Here is a 23575-nt window from a genome sequence, read left to right on the forward strand (position 1 = left end):
CATGGGTAAAATGGGGAGATACTGATAGTCAGTAACATCTCTTAAAATAGCAACTGATTGCTCCCATGTTAGTCTCAAATTGATTGTGACATAGTTGCTTTCCTTATGGAACAAAATCTTTAACTATTTGTAAAATTTTTCCTGTCACAAAAGTTTAAGTTTGATATCGTATATAACTTCACCTGTTTTTAACTTTCTTCAAGTTACTTCAGTGTAATTTGTAATTCCAAAATATCTATAAAATAATAATCATAATATTAAAACAATAGAACATCTTATACTTTCCACGCGTAAAATTCTTGGTCAAACTGCAAGACACAGTGAGCAAACGATGTAACTAAGTGGTCGCAATGTTTAATTGGGTTACCGTCGTTGTATACACCGTGCCTTACGTAAACACTACTGTCATAACCAGTACACACTGCGCAAACTAAGTGCGCGAATTGTGTCGAAATATATAACAGTGGCAGTAGTATTTTCATAACTTAAACATAAAGATCATTCTCTAAAATTCATAAATTTATAAAATGTTTTTTATAAGTCTTTTACAATATTTAACTTCTCGTGATAAAAGCCATAGTAAGGTTTAGCTTTTCATTTATGATTTTAATTAAAGAAATATTTATCACATTAAAACATGATCATAAATAATTTTAAGGCTGTATGTCTGTCTCGCACATGATCACTAAGTCGATAAAACATTCATAAGGAGCTCTCTCTTCTGCGTTGATTTTGACTAATCGTGGAATCTAGAAACTTGGTGATTACCATAGGAAATCTTAGATTATAAAGTATAAAGATTGGCAATGTAAAAATAGCATAATAACATATGTTAGAGAAAGATAGAAAAGTAGGGCATTCTCGTATGCAATATAAGCTCGAAGCTGATTTGGCAGGAACATAAACAAAATAAATGGTTATATTATTTAAATGTTGAAGTGTAATTAGTTTTAAATAAAGGAAATTGATTAAAGTGTGATGTTCCTGGATATAATATAATTTTGCAAAATACTACAAAGTTGCAACTTCCACGTATTGCGATTGCGATATAAACATCTACCTCTTTAAATGTAATATCATAAAACCGCCAGAAATAATTTGATAGAATTGATAGAAAAAAAAATGTAATTTAATCCAAATAAAGTTCTAGATGTCCACGAATTAACATATATAACAATTAAATTAAAATTATAACAAATACGTGAAGTATTTCGTATATACGTGAACTATTTTTGCCATTTCAAATCCATATTTATTTTGAACTGTCACGTGCACACATTTACAAAACACGCCCACACATAGGTATATTTAAGGGGGTGCCGGATGAGCCGTGCCCACCTCAGAATTAGAAGTGAGCTTTTAGCTGTGGACAGATATATCTAATAGTAGATGGAAATAAGATTTTTTTTAGGGACCAAGCCCTACCTGGAAAACAATTCTAAATACGTCAATGCGCACACTAATGTAACCATTTACTTGTCTCTTTTTGGAATTGCATTGTGAGTACGTAGTACGTTATATTACTCGTGCGTTTAGGGAAAACGGTATACGCATTGAAAATCAGCTCGGGTTAATAGGAAATAGGTTTCCTTGTTTTTTTTTTCTAAGATAACGTTAATTGTAATATCCAAGTAGATTCTGTAGATAGGTATATATATCTATCGGAAGGAAATCAATATCCATTGCATGCGACAACGCAGCATTGCGTGAGATTTCACTTGATGAATATATTTTTTCTCGTGTAACATCGGCAGAGAAGCATAAAGATATGAGTACTATTACACTCGTATGTAGTATAGTAGGTATGAACATACATTATACCTATGTAGGAGTATGTTGGTACTATTTATGATGGAATTAGGAGTATTTATTAACCCTAACTACGTCCATTTATTGATTTTATCCATATTTTGTTTACCTTATTTTTCCAAAAGTAAAAGCGCAAGTTGATATAATGTACTTTTTTAAGACGCCGTAAATGATTAGTTATTGTTAAAGTACCAAAGTGATCTTACAAATTAAACATTATCCATGCATAATGTATTTTTTTTATTTATTACAGCCAAAGAACAGTGCACGAAACAAAAGGATGGGACGTGTTCCGAGAGTTCCCGCCGAAGCAGGACAGTGGGTCGATGGAAAGTCAGAAATGTCTGGAGTTCACTGTACGGCTGCTCAAGGTGCTGGCGTATCTCGTCACCTTCGTCGTAGTATTGGGCTCCGGAGTCATTGCAAAAGGCACCGTGCTCTTTATGACCTCGCAGCTAAAAAAAGATAGGCGAATAACTTTTTGTAATAAAAATTTAGGTAAGTTGACAAGTACACTTATAAAACTAGCTACGATCGTATGTTTGGTGTTTGCTTTGTTTTAAATTATAGAAAAATTGGACATATCGATAGTATTTATTCGAATCTAATCATTACAGGAATATTCCTGTAATAATATACAATAGATTAGAATATATAGATACAGTCTATGTCTGATACATGTGTATCAATAGGCATACAACAAATAGGCAAAGACGTTTAAAAGAATATTATAATTTAGTACAATACAATTATTAAATTCAAATATTAAATTGAATCTAAGATTAAAATAATGTAAAACACATTATATTTAACACTTCCAAAAGCAAGATATTTATTCGCTTGATAATATATTTTTATTTATTTATATGCTTCCGTACATTCGCTTATAATATAGATCATCATCAGCCGTTAATTGTCCACTCCTGCACATAAGGCTTCTCCATAAGGGGAGTTTTGCCAATAGTTGCCACGCTCGGTAGGCGTGTTGGCAACCGCAGTTAGGCTTTAGAGATGTTTTAAGAAGGACGCCGTAGCTTATCCCTCGCCCTCCCTTTTACGACACCCACGGGAAAGTAAGGGGTGGTCTATTCTATGGTGGCCTATTCACGAAAAATAATATAGATATTAGGTTATAATAAATAATAATGTCGATGTGCATTTTTATTATAAACTTAATATAAACGGATTTATCCCTTAAATGATTTCTTTCAGTCTATTTTGAGAACCCCATCTTATCGTACATCTTTCGTTCGTTTTAATGTTTCAGGTAGAGATAAACAATTTTTAGTCAGCCTGCCAGATGAAGAACGAGTGGCATGGATGTGGGCTCTACTCGCGGCATATGCTATTCCTGAAATAGGAACGTTGATACGATCTGTGAGAATTTGCTTCTTCAAATCATCAAAACGTCCTACAAGCGCACAGTTTATTGTAGTAAGTTAATTATTTACTTTTTATCATATGTTATTATATATTCTAAAAGTGACAAAATTTGAGGAGCTATATATGTGTGCTGCAGTAGCTAAAAATACCACGTTTGGATTCGATATTTGTACCTATATATCAAGAGATTTTATACTATGGCCGTAATAATTTTATGAATTCATGATTTTTTTTGTATAATTTTACAGGTGTTTATAGCAGAATCTCTTCACACTATAGGAATGGCAATATTATTCTTCAAAATCCTCCCTGAAATAGATGTGGTAAAAGGCGCAATGTTAACAAATTGTCTTTGTATTGTTCCTGCTATCCTGGGACTTTTGTCGCGTAATTCAAGAGATTCAAAACGATTTGTAAAAGTAATTGTAGATATGGTAGCCATAGTTGCGCAAGTTACTGGCTTCCTTGTGTGGCCCTTATCAGAAAATAAACCAGTATTATGGTTAATACCTGTGGCTTCATTATGCATATCACTGGGCTGGTGGGAGAACTATGTTACACGACAAAGTCCAATCGGTAAGCAAATACTACAAATTGTATATGTAAAAGAAACATATTCTTTACATCGATAGAATTAACATAAATCATAAACACAAAATTAAATGTTTTTTAGGTATCATCAAAAGTCTAGGAAGAATAAAAGAAGAACTGAATCTCTCACGGTACTTCATCTACAGATTTATGTCAGTATGGAAGATAATGCTGTTCCTTGTTTGCATTTTATTCGCTATATGGATAGACGGCGACGAACCTGCTATGTTTTTCCAACTATTTAACGCAGGATTTGGACCACATAACATTGTTGTTGAAGAGGTAGATTTAATTATGGTTTGAGTAATAGTATATTTAAGAAATCTATATAATAATAAGTGCTACACAATTACGCTAATCATTTGGTTCTTATATTACGACACAAAAAGTGAGCGTATGGAGGCATAACCCAGAATACAGTAACCCGAGCCTATTAAAAACAGTTCGTTTTCTAATTGGACCCGCCCGGATATCGATTCCGGGACCTCATTAACACAAAGTGCCCAATATTGCACCACAGAGGTCGACATTGTTTTTGTTTGTTTGACGTGTAGTTTTCGATTTAAAAATCTTGTATGTTTCAGGTTCAAATTCAACTCGGGGGTACCGTAATACCGGACCTGGCAAATGTGACTTTAACGGGAGATTCCGTGGAAATTGCAGCAGCACATAAATCAGCGTTTTACGTATTACTCATTCAAGTGTTTGCAGCCTACTTCTGTTACATTTTTGGGAAATTTGCTTGCAAGATTTTGATTCAAGGATTCAGTTATGCTTTTCCTATCAATTTAGTGATACCATTGGTGGTAAATTTTTTAATCGCAGCATGCGGTATTAGGAACGGCGATAACTGCTTCTTCCACGGAACTGTACCAGATTACCTCTTCTTTGAAAGTCCTCCAGGTAATGTTATAATATTACAATTTCTTCAACTAAATTTTTTAGTTGTTATTTCCTGTTATGGTACTACTACTCGGAAAGATAATTGTGAAAATAAGTTTCTTAAACTAACTTTTTTATTTTTAGTCTTCACACTTAGCGATTTCATATCTCGACAAATGGCATGGATTTGGCTGCTATGGTTGCTGTCACAGACTTGGATCACAATACACATATGGACTCCAAAAGCCGAACGTCTGGCATCAACTGAAAAGTTATTCGTCTTACCTATGTACAATGGATTGCTTATAGATCAAAGTATGGCGTTGAACAGAAAACGAGATGATCACAAAGATGTTAAGACTGAGGTAAAGTAATAATGTCTTACTATTTATATTTACATCCGAGTCTCGTAATATAATTAAATCAATAAGTGCAGATATATGTAATTAAAGCAAATAAGTAGATTTACAATAATCTAACATAGTTTTATGTCATGGATAAATTTAAAAATAAAATTAACATTATCTATCTAGATGAACAGCTTTATAAGTTTAAGAATTGGACAAAAAATACAAAATTTTATTTTTTTCTAGGATCTTGCTGAAATTGAAAAAGAGAAAGGAGACGAATACTATGAGACTATATCAGTTCACACAGACAACACCGGTTCCACTCCTAAAACAGTGAAGTCGTCTGATCAAATTACCAGAATATATGCATGCGCTACTATGTGGCATGAAACTAAAGATGAGATGATGGAGTTCTTGAAGTCTATCCTTCGATTAGATGAAGATCAATGTGCTCGCCGTGTCGCTCAGAAGTATCTTCGTGTGGTAGACCCCGATTATTATGAATTCGAAAGTAATGCTGTTTTTCAATAATTGGAATGTTCAATTAATGATTTTATTATAAAATCTAATCTTATTAAATTTATTTCAGCACATATCTTTCTGGACGACGCTTTTGAAATATCAGATCACAGTGACGACGATTCTCAAGTGAATCGTTTCGTTAAACTTCTAGTGGACACTATCGACGAAGCTGCCTCTGAAGTACATCAGACCATAATTCGTATTCGACCTCCGAAGAAATATCCTGCACCATATGGAGGACGATTAACCTGGGTTTTACCAGGAAAAACCAAAATGATTTGTCATCTTAAAGATAAAGCAAAAATTCGTCACAGAAAACGTTGGTCTCAGGTATAATATAATCATAGTGTAGTCCAAAATACTAGTAATAAAGACAGAACGAAAGTTAAAAGTATATTATTTCAGGTGATGTATATGTACTATTTATTGGGCCACCGTTTGATGGAGCTTCCAATATCTGTGGATAGGAAGGAAGTGATGGCAGAGAACACGTACTTACTCACACTTGATGGAGACATTGATTTCCAACCACACGCTGTAAGACTGCTTATTGATTTGATGAAGAAAAACAAGAATTTGGGTGCTGCTTGCGGTCGTATTCACCCCGTTGGCTCAGGTATGTACTACTGTTTTTATTTCTATCAGCAAAGCGAAGGCATATTTTATTTTTTTATAAAATGGAACAATTTATAACATTTTTAGAATGTGGATATAATTTTGCCCTTCAAGTAATTCAAACCAGTTTGCTTATGCTTTAGTATGCTTCAAACCAGTTATTTTATGTGTCTTTGGTCAGTAGTCCCTGTGTTTCTGAACAAGTGTGTTCTAATTTCTTTTCATTACATAAAAATTGGCTGTCAGTGAATTTTGTGACAGATGCAATTTTGATATTCTGTCCAAATGCGTTCATTCTGAGATGATTCTATTTGAAAATTTTATTATGATATATATAATTTTCAGGTCCGATGGTATGGTATCAAATGTTTGAATATGCTATTGGTCATTGGCTGCAAAAAGCGACGGAACACATGATTGGATGCGTGCTTTGTAGTCCTGGGTGTTTTTCTCTATTCAGAGGAAAGGCTTTGATGGATGATAACGTTATGAAAAAATATACTTTGCGATCAGACGAAGCTCGACATTACGTACAATACGATCAAGGTAAAAACTAGTATATAAGTGTAAATAACAGCAATAAGTATTTACCATTTATAAAATTTTATCTAACATTTTTTAGGAGAAGATCGTTGGTTATGTACGCTTCTACTGCAACGTGGCTATCGTGTAGAATATTCAGCTGCTTCAGACGCATACACTCACTGTCCTGAAGGTTTCAGCGAATTTTATAATCAGCGTCGTCGTTGGGTACCATCGACTATTGCTAATATTATGGATTTGCTTATGGATTACAAGCATACGATCAAAATTAATGACAATATCTCGACACCATATATTGCATATCAGGTTATTAATTTATTGTTTTAATATAATTATAAATTTAAGAATATTTATTACTTCAGTCTATAGCAGTTTTTCAAAAACTGTATATAAAAATTTCTTCAGGATCGGATACGTGTATGTGATATTTCTCATGTTAAAAGTTACGGTAATCGTTTACTACTAGGCAGGTTAACTAATCTTCCGCTGTGGTAGTTTAAGTGTCAAAAAATAATAATGTGAATAAAATATTTGATTTCAGATGATGTTGATGGGCGGTACAATCCTGGGCCCCGGCACTATATTCCTTATGTTAGTGGGTGCTTTCGTGGCGGCTTTTCGAATTGACAACTGGACTTCCTTCGAGTATAATTTATACCCTATTTTGATTTTTATGTTCGTTTGCTTCACGATGAAATCCGAAATTCAGGTTGTAAAAGTTTTTAATATTATTTTAATTAATTAAATGTGAAATTTTAGTAAAATACTCAATTTTAGTATGAAATATGAAAATTTTTGGATATTTGTTCTTCAATTGTACACAATTGGCTGAACAAATGTGGTTATTTTGCACATTCCTTATGGGCTTATTTACAATAGAATTCCATGCGGACAAAGATGCGATTATTCGCTAGTAATTTAGGTAATAATATTAATAAAAAAATCATAGATTAATTAAGAAATAGAATTTAAGATTATTAACTGTGTAAATAGTCTTCATTGAATTCCAATATCGAATCTAACAGGACAAGGTATAGTATAGTTTGAAGAAATATTATCAATACAAGTATTACAAGTTTAGTTATCTAAATCTATAGGATTACATTGAGTGTCTTTACACAAATTGAAATTAATAAAATTATTATATTTCAGTTGTTGGTGGCACAAATATTATCTACAGCATATGCTATGATAATGATGGCTGTGATTGTTGGTACTGCGCTACAATTAGGCGAGGACGGCATCGGTTCTCCTTCAGCTATTTTCTTGATAGCTCTCTCCAGTTCATTTTTCATAGCGGCATGTTTGCATCCGCAAGAATTTTGGTGTATTGTACCGGGTATTATTTATCTTCTATCTATACCTTCTATGTATTTGCTGTTGATTTTGTATTCTGTTATCAACTTAAATGTTGTATCATGGGGTACTCGAGAAGTACAGACAAAGAAAACTAAGAAGGTACGTTTATGCATCGATTAGTAATTTATTTTAAAAAATATGTATGTAACTTCCTATAAGGTCGTAACAATTTCTTGTATACATTTTAGGAAATAGAACAAGAAAAGAAAGAAGCTGAGGAAGCAAAGAAAAAAGCTAAACAGAAATCATTGCTTGGTTTCTTATCTGGAGTAAACAGTAACGAGGAAGAAGGATCTATTGAGTTTTCATTTGCTGGTCTCTTTAAATGTTTATTGTGCACTCATCCGAAAGGAAATGAAGAAAAGGTACAGTTATTACATATAGCATCCACGCTAGAGAAGTTGGAGAAAAAAATGGATATCGTTGAAAGGTCGGTATATCAATAGTTATGTATAAATATTATCCATTTATATTAGCAAAACCATTAATAATAATTTTAATTATAGGTCGATTGATCCGCATGGGTTGAATAGAGGCCGGAAATTATCAGTGGGTCACCGCGGTAGTACTAATGGAGATCATCAATTGGATGCTCTCGCCGAAGGTCCAGAAGAAGAACACGATTCTGATTCTGAAACGGATACGCTTTCTACTGTTCCGAGAGTAAGAACGAATAAATATTTTTTGAATATTCATAAACAAAATGTTATTGAAATATAATAAGTTTTGTGCTTTTGATTTTAGGAAAGGAGAGATGATCTTATAAACCCTTATTGGATTGAAGACCCAGAATTGAAAAAAGGAGAAGTGGATTTCTTGAGTCCAGCTGAATTACAGTTTTGGAAAGATCTTATCGACAAATATTTATATCCTATCGATGCAAATAAGGATGAACAGGTAATTGCATAAAATCAGTATAATACATTCGAAGACATAGTGCACAAAATACCTATAAATTTGTATTTTGGCAAATATGAAGAATAGTAAACTTTTTGATTTTTTTTTATGCAACTTTTTGATTTATTACCAAGTTTGCTGTGTTATTACAATTTTAGTTAAAAAAAAAAAATTATTACAATTTTAGTTAAAAAAAAAAAATAAAAGTATTCTAAAACAAATTCTCTTTTTAAAGTAAAAATAATTATGTATTTAAAATGTACGTATTATTTTTAATAAGTTTGCTTTTCAGGTATCAGATTATTAATGTATTATTGTGTGTATTAAAGGTATCTATTTGATATTAATATTGCCATGATTTTAGGCCCGTATTTCGAGGGATTTGAAAGAATTGAGAGATTCATCTGTTTTTTCGTTCTTTATGTGCAATGCCCTCTTTGTACTTATTGTATTCTTGCTACAACTGAACAAGGACAACATTCACTTTAAATGGCCCTTTGGAGTTAAAACTAATATAACTTATGATGAGGTTTCACAAGAGGTAACGTGTGACTCCACTATGCAGTGATCGGCCTTCAACGATGACTTGGGACCGCGACTTTCATTACTTCTATCCACGGTTGTTGTCCACTTATGTAATGTTCCCAGTCACCCTTGAAAGTTGATGCATTTTAATAAACAATCTTGTTTTTTATTAAATTTTACAGGCCCGAATCGCTGGCGATTTGATAGAACTTCGTAATAAGTCAGTTTTTGCATTTGTTATGTTCAATGCTTTATTTATACTGATAGTGTTTTTATTACAACTCAACAAAGATCAACTCCACGTGGATTGGCCTTTGGGGATAAAGACAAACATTACGTACATCGAGGATACAGGCGAGGTATAGCCAAATGTTACCACTCAATGTGTGTCACTTCACAAGTCTAACGACCTTCTTCTAACCGGTCTGTCTTGGGATGGCACACCAGCATGAAGTCCTATCGATGCAGGATTCAACAGTTTGGGTGACACTTTAATGGTTCCATAGACCCTAATAAATCCAAGTCCCAAAATCCTAAAAATTTGATCGAATAAAAGAAGATATCCTAAATTAATATAAAGTTAGATACTTGTGTTAAATGCACTTTATCGGAAAATACGTGTTTTTTTTCGGCCTGTATTGGCAATTTCTTTATAAATCCTTCCAACTGTGCACAATTCCAAACCAATAAATACACTGGAAAGTTAATAATGTATCTATTCTGTCTATTAAGGTGGCGGAACTTTTCTATTAATTAAACACGGTAACAGGGTCACTGGTTTCCCTTGTAAATATATATATCTCGTAAGACGCGGTGATTTGTTTAACGTTATGGTAACTCTTGAGTGTTCATACAAATTATTTAATTTATAAAAAATCATACTAATTTATTTTATCATAAACATTTATTTTCTATATGTGTGAACCATATAAGGTTCAGCTCATTAGCTATTCCACATTACATGTTACACAATTCACTATCATGTTCAGGTAAATGTTTTAAAAATATCTAATCTTGCACAATCAGTCTTTTTAATTGAATCAGTCATTCAAAATTAATTTTCATTTTATACGGTAAACAGTTATGGAAATTGAATCCTGAGTCCATGTCAGTTTATTATAGATTAGAATATATACCTATATATGAATTCACAATACAAACATATTGTGAATTTGTATATATTTCATTGTTTTCGTATTAAAATCATACTCGTATCAAGAACAAATTCGTTATTACTGCAAACCCAGTAAAATTAGAATTACCCATTCTACATTATAGAAATAAAAATACATATATTTCGTTTATTTGAAGCGAACATTTTATAATCGTAGTAACCAGGAATCATTTTCTATGAGATTTTGTGGAATTGATACTTCTTAATTATTGTTTTATGGTATATCAGCTAATCAATATGATTAAAATTACAGGTATTAATTACGAAAGAATACTTGCAACTGGAACCAATTGGTCTAGTATTCGTGTTCTTCTTCGCTTTGATTCTGGTTATTCAGTTTACTGCAATGTTGTTCCATAGATTTGGAACTCTTTCACATATTTTATCATCCACGGAATTAAACTGGTTCTGCACGAAGAAGGTATAAGAAATTCAGTGCCTTACATGATTTTCGTAATTACTACTATTATTGCAATAACTAATTCATAATTATTTTTATCATCAGGCGGAAGATCTTTCACAAGATGCGTTGTTAGATAAAAATGCAATAGCAATAGTAAAAGATTTACAAAAGTTGAATGGTTTAGATGATGACTATGACAACGATTCTGGTTCTGGTCCCCACAATGTTGGCAGACGGAAAACTATCCATAATTTGGAAAAGGCAAGACAAAAGAAGAGGAATATAGGCACTCTTGATGTAGCATTCAAGAAGCGGTTCTTTAATATGAATGCTAATGATGGGCCAGGTACTTTTCTTCTTAACTTTTTATTTCCTCGAGCCTCGATGAGTATAGTAATATCTAACGTAGTAAGGGGCGAACATGCCGCCATTTATTTTTGTACTAGTAAAGGGGCCCACGATCACGATTTCCCCTGATGGAAAGCGCTGATGTAGTCCAAGATAGAGCTCGCGAGCCAACAGATAAGCTCACATTGTATCGTACGGATACATTTTTAGATATCCGCCCATTCTTTGCTATTTTAAAAATGTTGAATTATTAAATGCAAATAATACATAATTATTTTGAATGTAAATAATTGTAAATAACAGGCACTCCAGTATTGAATCGCAAGATGACCTTACGGAGAGAAACACTTAAAGCTTTGGAGACTCGAAGAAACTCAGTGATGGCAGAAAGAAGGAAGTCGCAAATGCAAACATTGGGTGCAAATAATGAATATGGTGTCACAGGATTGGTAAATTGTTTTAACTTGAATGGGATTTAAATCTTTTTATTTAAACTTAATAATATTTAATCTTTTTTCATTTTAACGAATTCATTCTTCAGTATTCGTCCATTTTATTATTTTAAATAAAAACTTCATTTTCTATAATTAGAAATTATAGAATTAATTATTTACTATTAAGTATATTTACTTAATAGTAAATATACTTTATATTGCTTTACTATTAATATTATAAAGTTAGTTTTTTCCTAACAATTTCAAAAAATCATAGTCAATATGTATATCTAAAATTGTACATCATGTTTTTAGATCAACAATAACCATGGTGTACCACGGCATCGAACGTCAAACGCGAATATTTCTGTAAAGGATGTGTTTGCGGAACCAAATGGAGGGCAAGTAAACCGAGGCTATGAAACAACTTTGGGAGACGAAGACGATAGCAACTCTATGAGGCTTCAACCTAGGCAAAATCAGGTTTCCTTCCAGGGAAGATTTTAATGCTGCATCAAATAGATCAGATCAAATTTCCAAGAGTTGCCAAACTATGTTTAGCATCAAGTACCTAGCGTAATCAATGTAGATACTCATTTTACATATTGTATATTAGTTATTATGATTTTTTTTAAATATCATATATGCATGTGATATTTCAAAATTTCTGTGATTCAGGCAGATTATTATTGCAAAATCACAAAGTACCATTTAGATAATTTATAGCTTTATTGTAAAATAGAACCTAATATTACACTGCCACTTAATTTTAATACTGTATTTTTTTTATATTTTATTTTATACATCAACAGTAAAAACTTTTAAAACTTGATTAAAAGTGTTTTTCTTATTAAATTCTCAATAAAGTCAATCAGTCCCACTCATCATAACTTTATGTTTTATTTTATACATATTGGAGTACATTTGGAGGACATATGGCTGTTTAAATAATTCAGAAAAGAACTTACTTTAGTTTTCTAAGAAAGACACAAATTCTGTAAGTTTGAAGAGCTGATCCTCACTGGAGGTATGTAAAGGTGCAGGCTGTGTTGGAGGTGTTGGTTGGATTGTAATATTGTCTTCATTTAATGTCCACTTGCGGTCTCGACACAAGTGCAATACTGCGTCTCTGCTCAAACCAGTCATAGCAACCACAGTGTCAAGTGAGATGGAGCTATAGGAACGGCCGATTAAATTAAATGCTCTCTCTCTCACTTTTTCTGAAAAATAAGAATAAATTATTGTTGAATAAAAATATATGAATATAAGTAGATTAATAAGTAAATTTTGAAGACTGGTATGGGTATTTAAAAACATTGAGTAAAGAATTCATTGGAAATTAAGATTGGCAGTTTTTAATATCGACCAGGATAATAAGCATACTAACAGAAAGTTTTATTATACATTTATTACTTTATAGAATAATTATTAAATTATATTAGTTACATTTATATAGGTACTAAGGAAATAGACTAAAGGTACTTGAAAGAACCTGAGTTAGTCATTATTGGACATTGAACAATAATAGAATGGTGTATGTATAAAATAGCTAACATTGATAAAAGTTGCATTTGAAAGAAAATGGTCGGCATCACATATATTTGAATAGAATCATCAAGAAAGAGATGCATCTTGAATATGCAACTTTATATTGTATTTGGCTTTTTAATATAACAAACTATGGACCAGTAACTTTAAAATGTTGGAAATGCTATGCTAACATAAACATGACAGAGGCATTATCACAGTTATCCTACTGAGAACCTGTATGATGGACTTAGGCATGAATTTTTTTTTTATAATTCAGGGGGGCTAATGAGCATGCAGTTTACCTGATGTTAAGTACCAATTTGGTACCACACTTATAAGGCTATAAGGCCTTTTAACACAAAGGATTTTATTTGATATACTGATTCATGCAGGAAAAGGTTACTTATTTATAAGATATGTATTTTTTGACATAGATAAAAGATAATATGGCCATAATAAGAGTAAATGGAGAAATGACTGTGAGTAGAGAAGAATGGAAGACAAAAATATATTATGCTGACACCAAATAATAATTGGGATAGGAGTAGGAAGATAATGATGATAAATCATTTAAAATAAAACCTTCAAGTGCTCTAATAATGTTTGCAACCGGTTCTGTCCAGTCGTAAGCTGCTAAGGCCTGGTATGTACCAGGCAAGTCCTTCTTCCAAAGCATTTGACCAATTGCCCACACTGCTGCTATTTCTGGATTACTGCTTGTGACATTTTGAGGTATCCTTTTCCACAAAAATTTTGCATTACATCTGTGAAGAAGTATAAAAATGAAATAATACTAAATAAATATATCTAAATATTATTATTTAGAGGCTCATGCCCTAATATTTTTATAATTTTCTATTACTTTTTCTGAAGTATATTATCATCATTATTTTTCGTTACTTTTGAGTATGATATAAATATCAGTTATTATAAGTGATGAAGAAATAAAAAAATGTACAATCAATAATTAAGAACCACAAATAAAAATAAACCCTTTTTTCAATATACACTGGCTGGGTAACTGTGAGGGATGACAGTTAAGGATGAAGCAGGTCCATTAGCCTATTGTGACCAATTCAACAATAAAAAACACAATGGTTTCTAAGGGGAACTACATGGAAATCGACCTAATAGAGTATTGTTAGCATTGAGCAGTTAGATCCATTATTAACAATTATTGTCCTCTACTGATAAAGATAGCAACTAGTTGGAAACTTTAATCATAAATAGAGAACAAATAACTCATCATTTTGTTGTTCTTTTCACTTCCTAGTATGTAATGCAATAATATTTTTATTAGTATTTTATTTGGTATTAATGTAAACATACTCACAAATCGTTTTGATATAAATATATGGCTAATAGTTGAGAATAGGTTGTAGGCGACGCAACTCCATTAGGGGCCTGTAATTAGAAATTAATTTATGAGAACTAAGGGTATCTACTAACCCAACTTTTTTCCATAAATATATATAAATAACCTCTTCAATTAAAAAATAAATTCGAGCATACCTCTAATTCTTGTTTTTCTAATTCTCCGCACAGTTTGTCAAAATTCGTAATCATAGTGAATTGGTACAATTTTAATGATTAATAAGTTTATTCGATGCGTCGTTCTTTTTAATTACAAATTACGACTTTAAGGAATATAGAAAAACAAAATATGTAAGTTTTGATTTAAATAGACATATGAACACTTCAGGGTTGCCAGAAGTGATTTTTTATTTATACCCAAATGTTACATATCATTTTCCAAATCGATACGATTTCTTTTACTTTTACTCAATTACGAATATTTCATATATTGCTACATGGTTTATCAGTATCAATAAACCTGCCAAATAATATTTTCACTTTTCTCTAAAAATGTCTTCAGAATTTCATTCCTCCAAAAGTAGCCGAATAGAAATATTTTTACCCAATCTGGCAACGTTGGAAAACAATAATATTGACATTTTAAGCTAACCTTGTTCTCATATTTATAAGATTCCAAATGAGTGTAGTGTTACCAATTCAAAACCTGATTTACGGACTAAATAGAACTGAAGAAAAAAATTAATGCAGAACTTTCCTGTTATTAAAAACTGTATTTAGCTAAATAGAATTAAAATATAGGTCAAAAGTAATAAGCCAGGGAAAAAATTAAATACGTTATTATATTAAGCTGAGAAATTGATGGTTGAAGTTTATGTATTTTACCACGAAATGATTATGGTTGCTGTTTAAAGTTATAATTTGTGATAAATTCAATTTAATTATAATTATTTAATTTAGGTACATATACTTTTTTTTTATAAAAGCTCGACATGTGATGGTCCAACAAATCATTGTAGAAGCATGATTCGGTGCATAATCCCTGAAGAGGATCAACTGGTGACCTAGGTAAACCTAATTCACTATTTATTCTCGCTTTGTCGGTCTTTCACACGTCTTTTGAAAACCCTAAAATTGTAAGTTGGAGGAAAAATAAATTTTTTCAAATGTGTTTAGAAATGTGAGCATTATTTTGACAATCTTCTTAGAGATAAATCAAAATTACCGTACTGGCCAGATACAAGCGGGCAGCGGCCGGCAAAAGTTGTATGAAAATCCATATCTGTCGTGTTTTGTGGTCAGATAAATTACTATGTAAACTCATATCTGTCCTGTAATTTAAAAATGGAATGACCTTTTACTTGGAAACATGGCTACCAAGGAGGTAACTAATAAAAGGTTTTATATAAATTTCGAACTGGCTTGCAATAGGAAGCTGTTTATTGAAAAAAAAAAAAAACAAAGGAACATTATGGCGCGTGAAAAATTGTTATTGTTCGTTATTCGTCATTGAACTTAAAAAGTAAAATTGTGTTTTTGATTTCTGCGCATTGTTTTAGAAAAGTACTATACAAGCCTTGGCCACAACTAGGCATTGATGGACTAACGTATGAGTGCCTCGGCTACGCCTCGACCTTTCGTTCATCAATGCCTCAGTTGCTGGCCGCTGCAGTAATGTACTATTGTAACATATATTTAAGTACCTATTGCCCATAGCTTTGCTCGCACTTAAGTGTAAATAAATGAAAAATGGCGTATGAAAATATGTAGGTTTTAAAATAAAATATATGAAGTTTCATAATGGTCAAAAGTATATTACGGAGTTTTTATTTTTCTTTGCACATTTTTAGGTTTCATCTTCGCTAATCTGTTAAGGAAATGCGTTTTATCACTGCCATAGTGAAGTTTGTATAAAGAAAAAGCGTTTATTGCATCTCTCTAGGAGATGATATGAAGACATTTCGTATTTTGTATTTTTTATACCTAGAGGTACAGATATAATTTTTTTTTAAGTGAATATATCCTAATAAATGTAATAAACCTTTAAATAAATAAAAAAATCGTAGCAACCCTTTTTGTCGTGTCAAGGCTAAAATTTCTAAAAACTTTAAATACATGTTTATTAGTTCAATTAAGTAACACAAAAAGTAAATTTCATGTAGATTAGAGTTTTTTTATTTTTATTTTAATGTATTTATTCCATTTTTTCCGTTAGCGGTTAAAATCCCAAAAATTACAAGGGATGTATGTAGGTATCTATGTTTTCTAAGAAACTCTAATATTAAATTGCATTATTCATAAAATTTCAACTTTTACTTTACCCTCTGCTCTGCAGTAATGTTGAAATACGTATTTATTTACATATTTCTAATCAGAAATTTATTGTATACAAAATGTCATACAACTTTGAAAATGGTAAATTTCCATATAACCAAACATCCTTTATTTTAATCCTTTAGGGATGGAGTTTCCAAAAATTCTTCTTTAGTGCATGTTTATTTATTTTTCATATAATTAACAAAAAATAAACAAAATACGACACAAGCAACGAAAGTAACTGCATATAAGTATGCATATGAGTTAACACATAATACACGAATACTAGCGTACGTAAAATAGGTAAAGTGACGTTACGCGTTGGTCGCTGTGGCGACCGTATGAAGAGAAATTATATTTCAAGCGCAACTTGTCCTATACATTTTTTACCTTTTACATTTATAGAAATATTTTAATGATTACTCCAGATTTATGTTTTATTCTATTTAAATTTTAATTATTTTCAAAAATAAAGGAAAGTTTGTTATTAAATAAATAAAATTGGGATAAATCATAATCTATCATTATAGTTTTTTTAAACACTGATATAATATACTGAATAAACATATGGCTCATTTGATAATAAGCGGTTACATTAGTGTATGAACACCGTCAATACCAAGATCATTACAAGCGCGTTGTCGACTCCGAAGAAGCTTCTTTATTTCTTTTTTTTAAAAATCCCATGTTGTAGTCTCTCGAGAAAATCTCGACAGAAAGATCATTCACTAACTTGAATATTTGCAGTAAGAAGCATCTTGGAAACTTCTTTCGCTCATATCTAAAGTTTTGTTTAGGGATTTATATAGAGATTTTTTTGACGACGCCAAGATATACGAAAGTAGGAGGTAGCTGTAAGCATCATGTTCTCTGAGCACAGTTCATTGTATGAGTGGTGTAATCCATAGAATGGGATAAAGTCTCTTCTACGATTTAATACTGTATGTGACCTTGGAATCATTAACAATTCTCAAAGAACGTTATTACGCTTATTTATTGGAAAAATGTGGAACTTATCAATGAATCTAAAAGGTTTTAAACCATTTTTGGTAATTTTTGTTAAAAAACGTTTTTCTTTTGGGATCTACATAGAGTGCTATGTTTTGGTCAGAAAGGACAAAGATGGTAACACTAAATCGGGTTTTTAAACATTTGTTTGACTGCTGTTAAGTTAATAATGGCAGGTACTAATACCTTAATCTATGTTTTTTTTTATGGGTGAAAATGGTATGGTAACCCCGCCTGCGCTAACGGGATACGTTGCCGGAGCACCAGTGAAGGGTGATAGATGAGAATGAAAACAAGCCAGTTAGCCCAACATGATGAATTCATCAGGAATTAACCATGATAGTTTCCAGGGAGAACCGCGAGGAGGTCTACCTGGTTGGGTATATTGCTAGCAATGGGATTCTCAGTCTCCATTACTAATAATTCCTTTCCTCCAAACCTTAATCTATAGTTAACAATAAAATTAAATCAAACAGATTTAACTTTTTTGTAAATATAATTATTAGTAATAAGGATATTTTTTTTAATGGACGCGAGCGCAACTTTTAACTATGCGCAAAGACATTTTGCCCACTTAAAGTTAAAACAAAATATTAAACACGCTAATGACTCATTATTAACAATCTTTTCCCCTCCTTAATTTTTGTGAACAAAGATTATTATGATTATTGTAAAAAGAAAAAGATACTTGTGAGTTTTTTTTAATGGATGATAATGGAATGGTAACCATGCTTGCGCTAACAATATACGCAGTCAGGGCACCAGTGAAAGTTGATAAATGGAAATATTAAGGCAGGCAATTAGCCCATAGTGATGAATAGGTACACATGGAATTCAGCACGATTATGAAATTCACGGACTACGAAGAGGTCGACCTGACAGGGTATATGCTAGCAATGGGCCTAGTAGTCTGCATTACTAACAATCCCTTCCCCCCGATATTTTTTTTGATGGGTGAAAATGGTATGGTAACCCCGCCTGCGCTAACGGGATACGCTGGCGGAGCACCAGTGAAGGGTGATAGATGAGAATGATAACAGGTCAGTTAGCCCATTATAATGAATTCATCAAGAATTAACTATGATAATTTCCAGGGCGAACCGCGAGAAGGTCGACCTGGTTGGGCATATTGCTAGCAATGGGATTCTTAGTCTCCATTACTAACAATCCCTTTCTCCCCTCTCCTCGTTATTTGAGAGATATAGGAACAAACGGCTCTTCATTGCTAGTAGTATCTTGTCATGTTGATTTCCCCACGATTCCTTCTGAAATGGATTGGTTAAATACTAATGTATTCGTCACGACGCGATGGGACAACTGCCTTCATATATTTACACCTAATCACCTTTCACTAGGGGAGAAAAGGATAGTAATGAGTTCTAACAGCCCCATTGCTAGCAATATACTTTATCAGGTCTACCTCCACACGGTCTCCCCTGGGAACCATCGTAATTCATTTCCAGTGATGTTGTCACGATGGACAAATTGACCTAATTTCATCCTTACCAATCATCACTCACTGATACCTACTCCACCAGTTACATCGTATCGGTGTTACCATTATCATCCATTAAAAAAAATACCCCTCTTTGGTACCGCACCAGCGTAAACAGCTAGAGCAGGGGGTAATAACCAATAATTAATTTATTAAGAATTAGGTACAATATGTATGTTTACAATATAAGAAGTTTTTGAACTAAATTTAAGTATCTACAATAATTACTTATGGTATATTCCATGCGTTTTTCCTGGAAATTGTTGTATTTAATTTCTAGCGAATTCGTAAGATACTCTCAAAAGCCTTGAGCTACACAATTTCTTTACACTGGGTTTTTTCAGGAATGACAACGTCAATAATATCCTTTTAATAATAATAATGTTATAAATGTGAAAGTTCGTAACGATATATGGATGAATAGATGTGTAGATTTCTTATACGCAGAAATTGCTGAGTAAACTTGAATGAAAATTTTTCAAGGTTATATCGCAATTTATTACATAGGATACATTATGTTCACTAGTACACATATATATATATATATATATATATATATATATATATATATATATATATATATATATATATATATATATAATAAAAAAAGTAGGTATCTAGTTAGTTTTGATAAATCTACACGATGGTAAATATAGATAGTTACGTAGGTAACTGCCTGCCTAAGTACCTATTCTAAAAAATAATCATGATACTTTTATTAAAATTACATATCTGTGTGAATTACAATTACCCTGTTTTTAGTTATAAATCTAAATAATTACATAGGTATGTATTAAAGTATGTAATCAAAGATAATCTTTTCAGTACTTACGTAGTAAGATTGAAAGTTTCTAATATTATTCTTATTTATTTTATTTCTTATTATTATTTATTATTTCTAATAGTATTCAAGGTACTAAAATATATTTAAACATCTATATTAATGCCAAAAAAACTTTTTTTGTAAAAGGGTTAGTCCTATTTTACTCTAGGTCTGTATGAAAGCTGTCTTTACATGATTATGCATTTTACGATTGCAACATGTAAGTAGATACTTATCTAAGTTGATTGAACTCATTTTAAAAATCGAATTTCACAGCTATTGAATTGATAGAGGGTTTGGGCGGGCTTGCTGGTCTACTTCTCGTTTCGTGTCGCTTGGATTGCATCACACCTCACCTCACCTCACAATACAACCGGAGCTGATGGACTGACACGCTGAGTCACCCTTCAATATTGTCGTTCATAATGCTAATTTTCTCGTTATGCCTGTACCAATTTGCATCTTAATGCTTTTTGTTGTACAAAACTGTAGTTATATTTGTTTATAATAGATACCTGCTGGTCCACATTTCTATGTATATTACAATACTAATAGAACGTTAAATTTATTTCATTTAATTAGATGCCGATATTTGCTCTAGTTAAATTATCTAAGTACATCAATGATATCCTTCTTCATATCAATACAATCGTCATCTTAATATCATTTTTCAAAATGTCCACTTCATTTACGTTATGAAATGAAGACAATGAAGGTAGATAAGAAGTTAGTCCATTTCGTAATTGTTTTGCTCAATGCTACTAAGTAGAAATATTTCGTCACCTTCACTTGTCGCTGAATTGTCCAATGGAACTGTCGTCACGCTCTGTCGGTAACCAATGGGCTTGTCCACGGCCCCGCCTCAGCAGATAGGCGTGTGTATTTACCGGCCCAGATAGTTGCAAACAATGCTTTTGTCCCACGATAACTGTTTCAGATACAATAGCCTCCGGATTTAGGCAACTAGGTACAGTTACCAAAGGTATTCAGAGGACTAAAATCCTAATGTTCAAAGACTGTGCAAGTATTTAAGTAGTGTGGATAGAGAAACATAATAACTAATATTAACGTCACTAAAATTAAGCGTTTGTTATGCATCAAAATTATTAACTAAAAGCTCTATGATCACGCAGAATTCCGCGATTGAACTCCGCAACGGTTAATTCAGTTACCTACATAGTCTTCGTTTCACTTAACCTAGGCACCTGAGCCGGTTAATGCGGGTACTTCATAAATTAGGTAAAGCTACGATAACTACTTCCATATGCACATTATTCCTATGGTTTTACTCTAGTGAGATTGCATATGGTGTAATGCGGTCAGCCGGTTCGGCGCGGGCTCGAGTGACCCGGGCGAGGGGTCACAGGGTTTCATCGTCGCCGCCGCACTACGCCGACAGCGCTGTGCAAAATCGTTAATTACATTCAATCGCAGTTTCGCTTTACGATACATTGAAGTTGGTATAAATAAGTACATCACGTGCCACAATGTTGTAGGTACAAATTTCAACATAATGTCATTATCATTTATTGATCTTAGATACCTATAAATTCATAATTTCATTCAGGTTCCAAAATTAAAATGCAAATTATTAAACATATTTAAAAATATTAATACTAATACAATTAATTATGAATATGTCCAATATAAAGTATGTATAATGAAGATTTTAGAATATCGTAAAATATGTACAAATTATTAATAAAAAAGAAGCAAGATTTTATGTAAATTTTTTTTTTTATTTTAAACTGTTGTCATTATTTCTATGATCAAAAGTTATGTCTAAGTGCATATACCTCTAAATAACTTTAAGAAAACAAGTAATATACAAACAAACTGACTATAACGCGGTGAATTTGTCACATCGAGCTAATTGACCTTAATCCTCACCTACCATCTCTTACTGATATCCCATTAACTAAGTGTTTCAACCGTGAAGCAGTTGTGTTTGCATGGCTGTGTTTCGGTTTGAAGGGTGGGAACAGGGTACAGAGGAATAACACCTGACATGGGGGGTATCATAACCCTGTTATGTCCATTACCATCTCTTACTTTCCATGATGTCAGCTTGTTTGCCATTCTAGTTGTATAAAAAAAAAACCTATATTAATAACACAAACAAGGATGTAATACAATTTTCATCTCTAAAAAAATCTATGTTCAGTAGCATTATCTTCCGTGTAAATGAAACAACCCAGTTGCGCAAGAGGAGTGACCATTCAATTATCATAAAAAAAAAAATTGTAAAGAATAAAATAGGAACTGTCCATAGACAAATATGTATGTCAACGGTAATGACAAGGTTTTTGAGAATTAAACCATATCGCATCTGTAGTTAATGTCCATTAATTAATACAATTAGCTCGGGGTAAATTACACATAAAAGCTGAAATAATGAGCGTAAATTGAGGCAGCTTTACACTTCAGATTTATTGTCCTGCACTGCGCGATTTCGTCGAAAGAGAAAACGGACCAGTTCCGATAGTATTACAAACAGAACATAAAATTGATAATGAATATTTATAAAAACTTAATCACAGTTCACCGTGTTTCCCAACAGTACAGGAGAAGAAACCATTAATCAGAACATTTCCACTTTATCATGCAAATAGCCGTAACTTTTTCTCTGTTATTATATTTCACTTAAATTTTGTAGTTAAATTCTTTGAAAATTACTTAAGTATAATTTCTGTGGGCATATGAATAAACGTAAAGTATGGAGCCGGTTCAAAGTTATGTGCATTTTATATTCGATTTTTTTTTAGTTATATTAATTTATAATTGTAGGTACATATCTGTAGAAACTTTGAAAATAATTAATGTAGTAATAATTTATTTAATTCTAACTTGTCTATTTATTTACAAAAAAAATGTCTACTTAACAGTTGAGACAATGCAATGTTGGAATTTTATTTTAGAGATAGCCATTGACTTCCCTATATCAGTATTTGTATTTCTACCTAATCAATATGAATCCTAGAAATTCAAGCTCAACAGATGTTTACTTAGACGATAAGAGCTCAACATGTGTCCACTGAACAACCAATGCCCATATAACAACGATTAGTTTTTTTAGCTAAAGATAATATATATATATATATATATATATATATATATATATATATATATATATATATATATATATATATATATATATATATATATATATATATATATATATATATATATATATATATATATATATATATATATATATATATATATATATATATATATATATATATATATATCCT

The 23575-nt window shown here is 31.9% G+C and overlaps 2 protein-coding genes across 4 annotated transcripts in view; one reads left to right on the forward strand and one right to left on the reverse strand.

The window, feature by feature from the left end:
* LOC113516910 (chitin synthase chs-2) overlaps window positions 1-12667 on the forward strand; it is a 34456-nt gene extending 21789 nt beyond the window's left edge. The window contains exons 3-23 of one of the 3 annotated variants that reach the window (XM_052891665.1): window positions 2063-2307; window positions 3077-3243; window positions 3441-3768; window positions 3866-4065; window positions 4368-4686; window positions 4810-5030; window positions 5259-5526; window positions 5605-5867; window positions 5943-6153; window positions 6498-6698; window positions 6775-7001; window positions 7237-7404; window positions 7848-8153; window positions 8243-8484; window positions 8561-8717; window positions 8799-8951; window positions 9316-9492; window positions 10904-11071; window positions 11156-11399; window positions 11705-11850; window positions 12151-12667. In XM_052891665.1, coding sequence (XP_052747625.1) covers window positions 2063-2307; window positions 3077-3243; window positions 3441-3768; window positions 3866-4065; window positions 4368-4686; window positions 4810-5030; window positions 5259-5526; window positions 5605-5867; window positions 5943-6153; window positions 6498-6698; window positions 6775-7001; window positions 7237-7404; window positions 7848-8153; window positions 8243-8484; window positions 8561-8717; window positions 8799-8951; window positions 9316-9492; window positions 10904-11071; window positions 11156-11399; window positions 11705-11850; window positions 12151-12342 — 4603 coding nt within the window. In that variant the 3' untranslated portion in view covers window positions 12343-12667. The other 2 variants (XM_052891666.1, XM_052891667.1) reach the window with 2 other exon arrangements.
* Window positions 2033-15069, reverse strand: LOC113516911 (COP9 signalosome complex subunit 8). The gene is made up of 5 exons (XM_026901408.3): window positions 14878-15069; window positions 14699-14769; window positions 13948-14129; window positions 12804-13055; window positions 2033-2264 (listed from the first exon to the last, which is right to left on the reverse strand). The coding sequence occupies exons 1-4, from the start codon at window positions 14929-14931 to the stop codon at window positions 12805-12807; spliced, it is 558 nt and encodes a 185-aa protein (XP_026757209.1). The 5' UTR covers window positions 14932-15069; the 3' UTR covers window positions 2033-2264; window position 12804.
* Between the last annotated feature and the right edge of the window lie 8506 nt (window positions 15070-23575).

The sequence above is a fragment of the Galleria mellonella genome, unplaced genomic scaffold, assembly GCF_026898425.1.
Source record: "Galleria mellonella isolate WM207_F2 unplaced genomic scaffold, CSIRO_AGI_GalMel_v1 utg143, whole genome shotgun sequence".
NCBI lineage: Eukaryota > Metazoa > Arthropoda > Insecta > Lepidoptera > Pyralidae > Galleria > Galleria mellonella.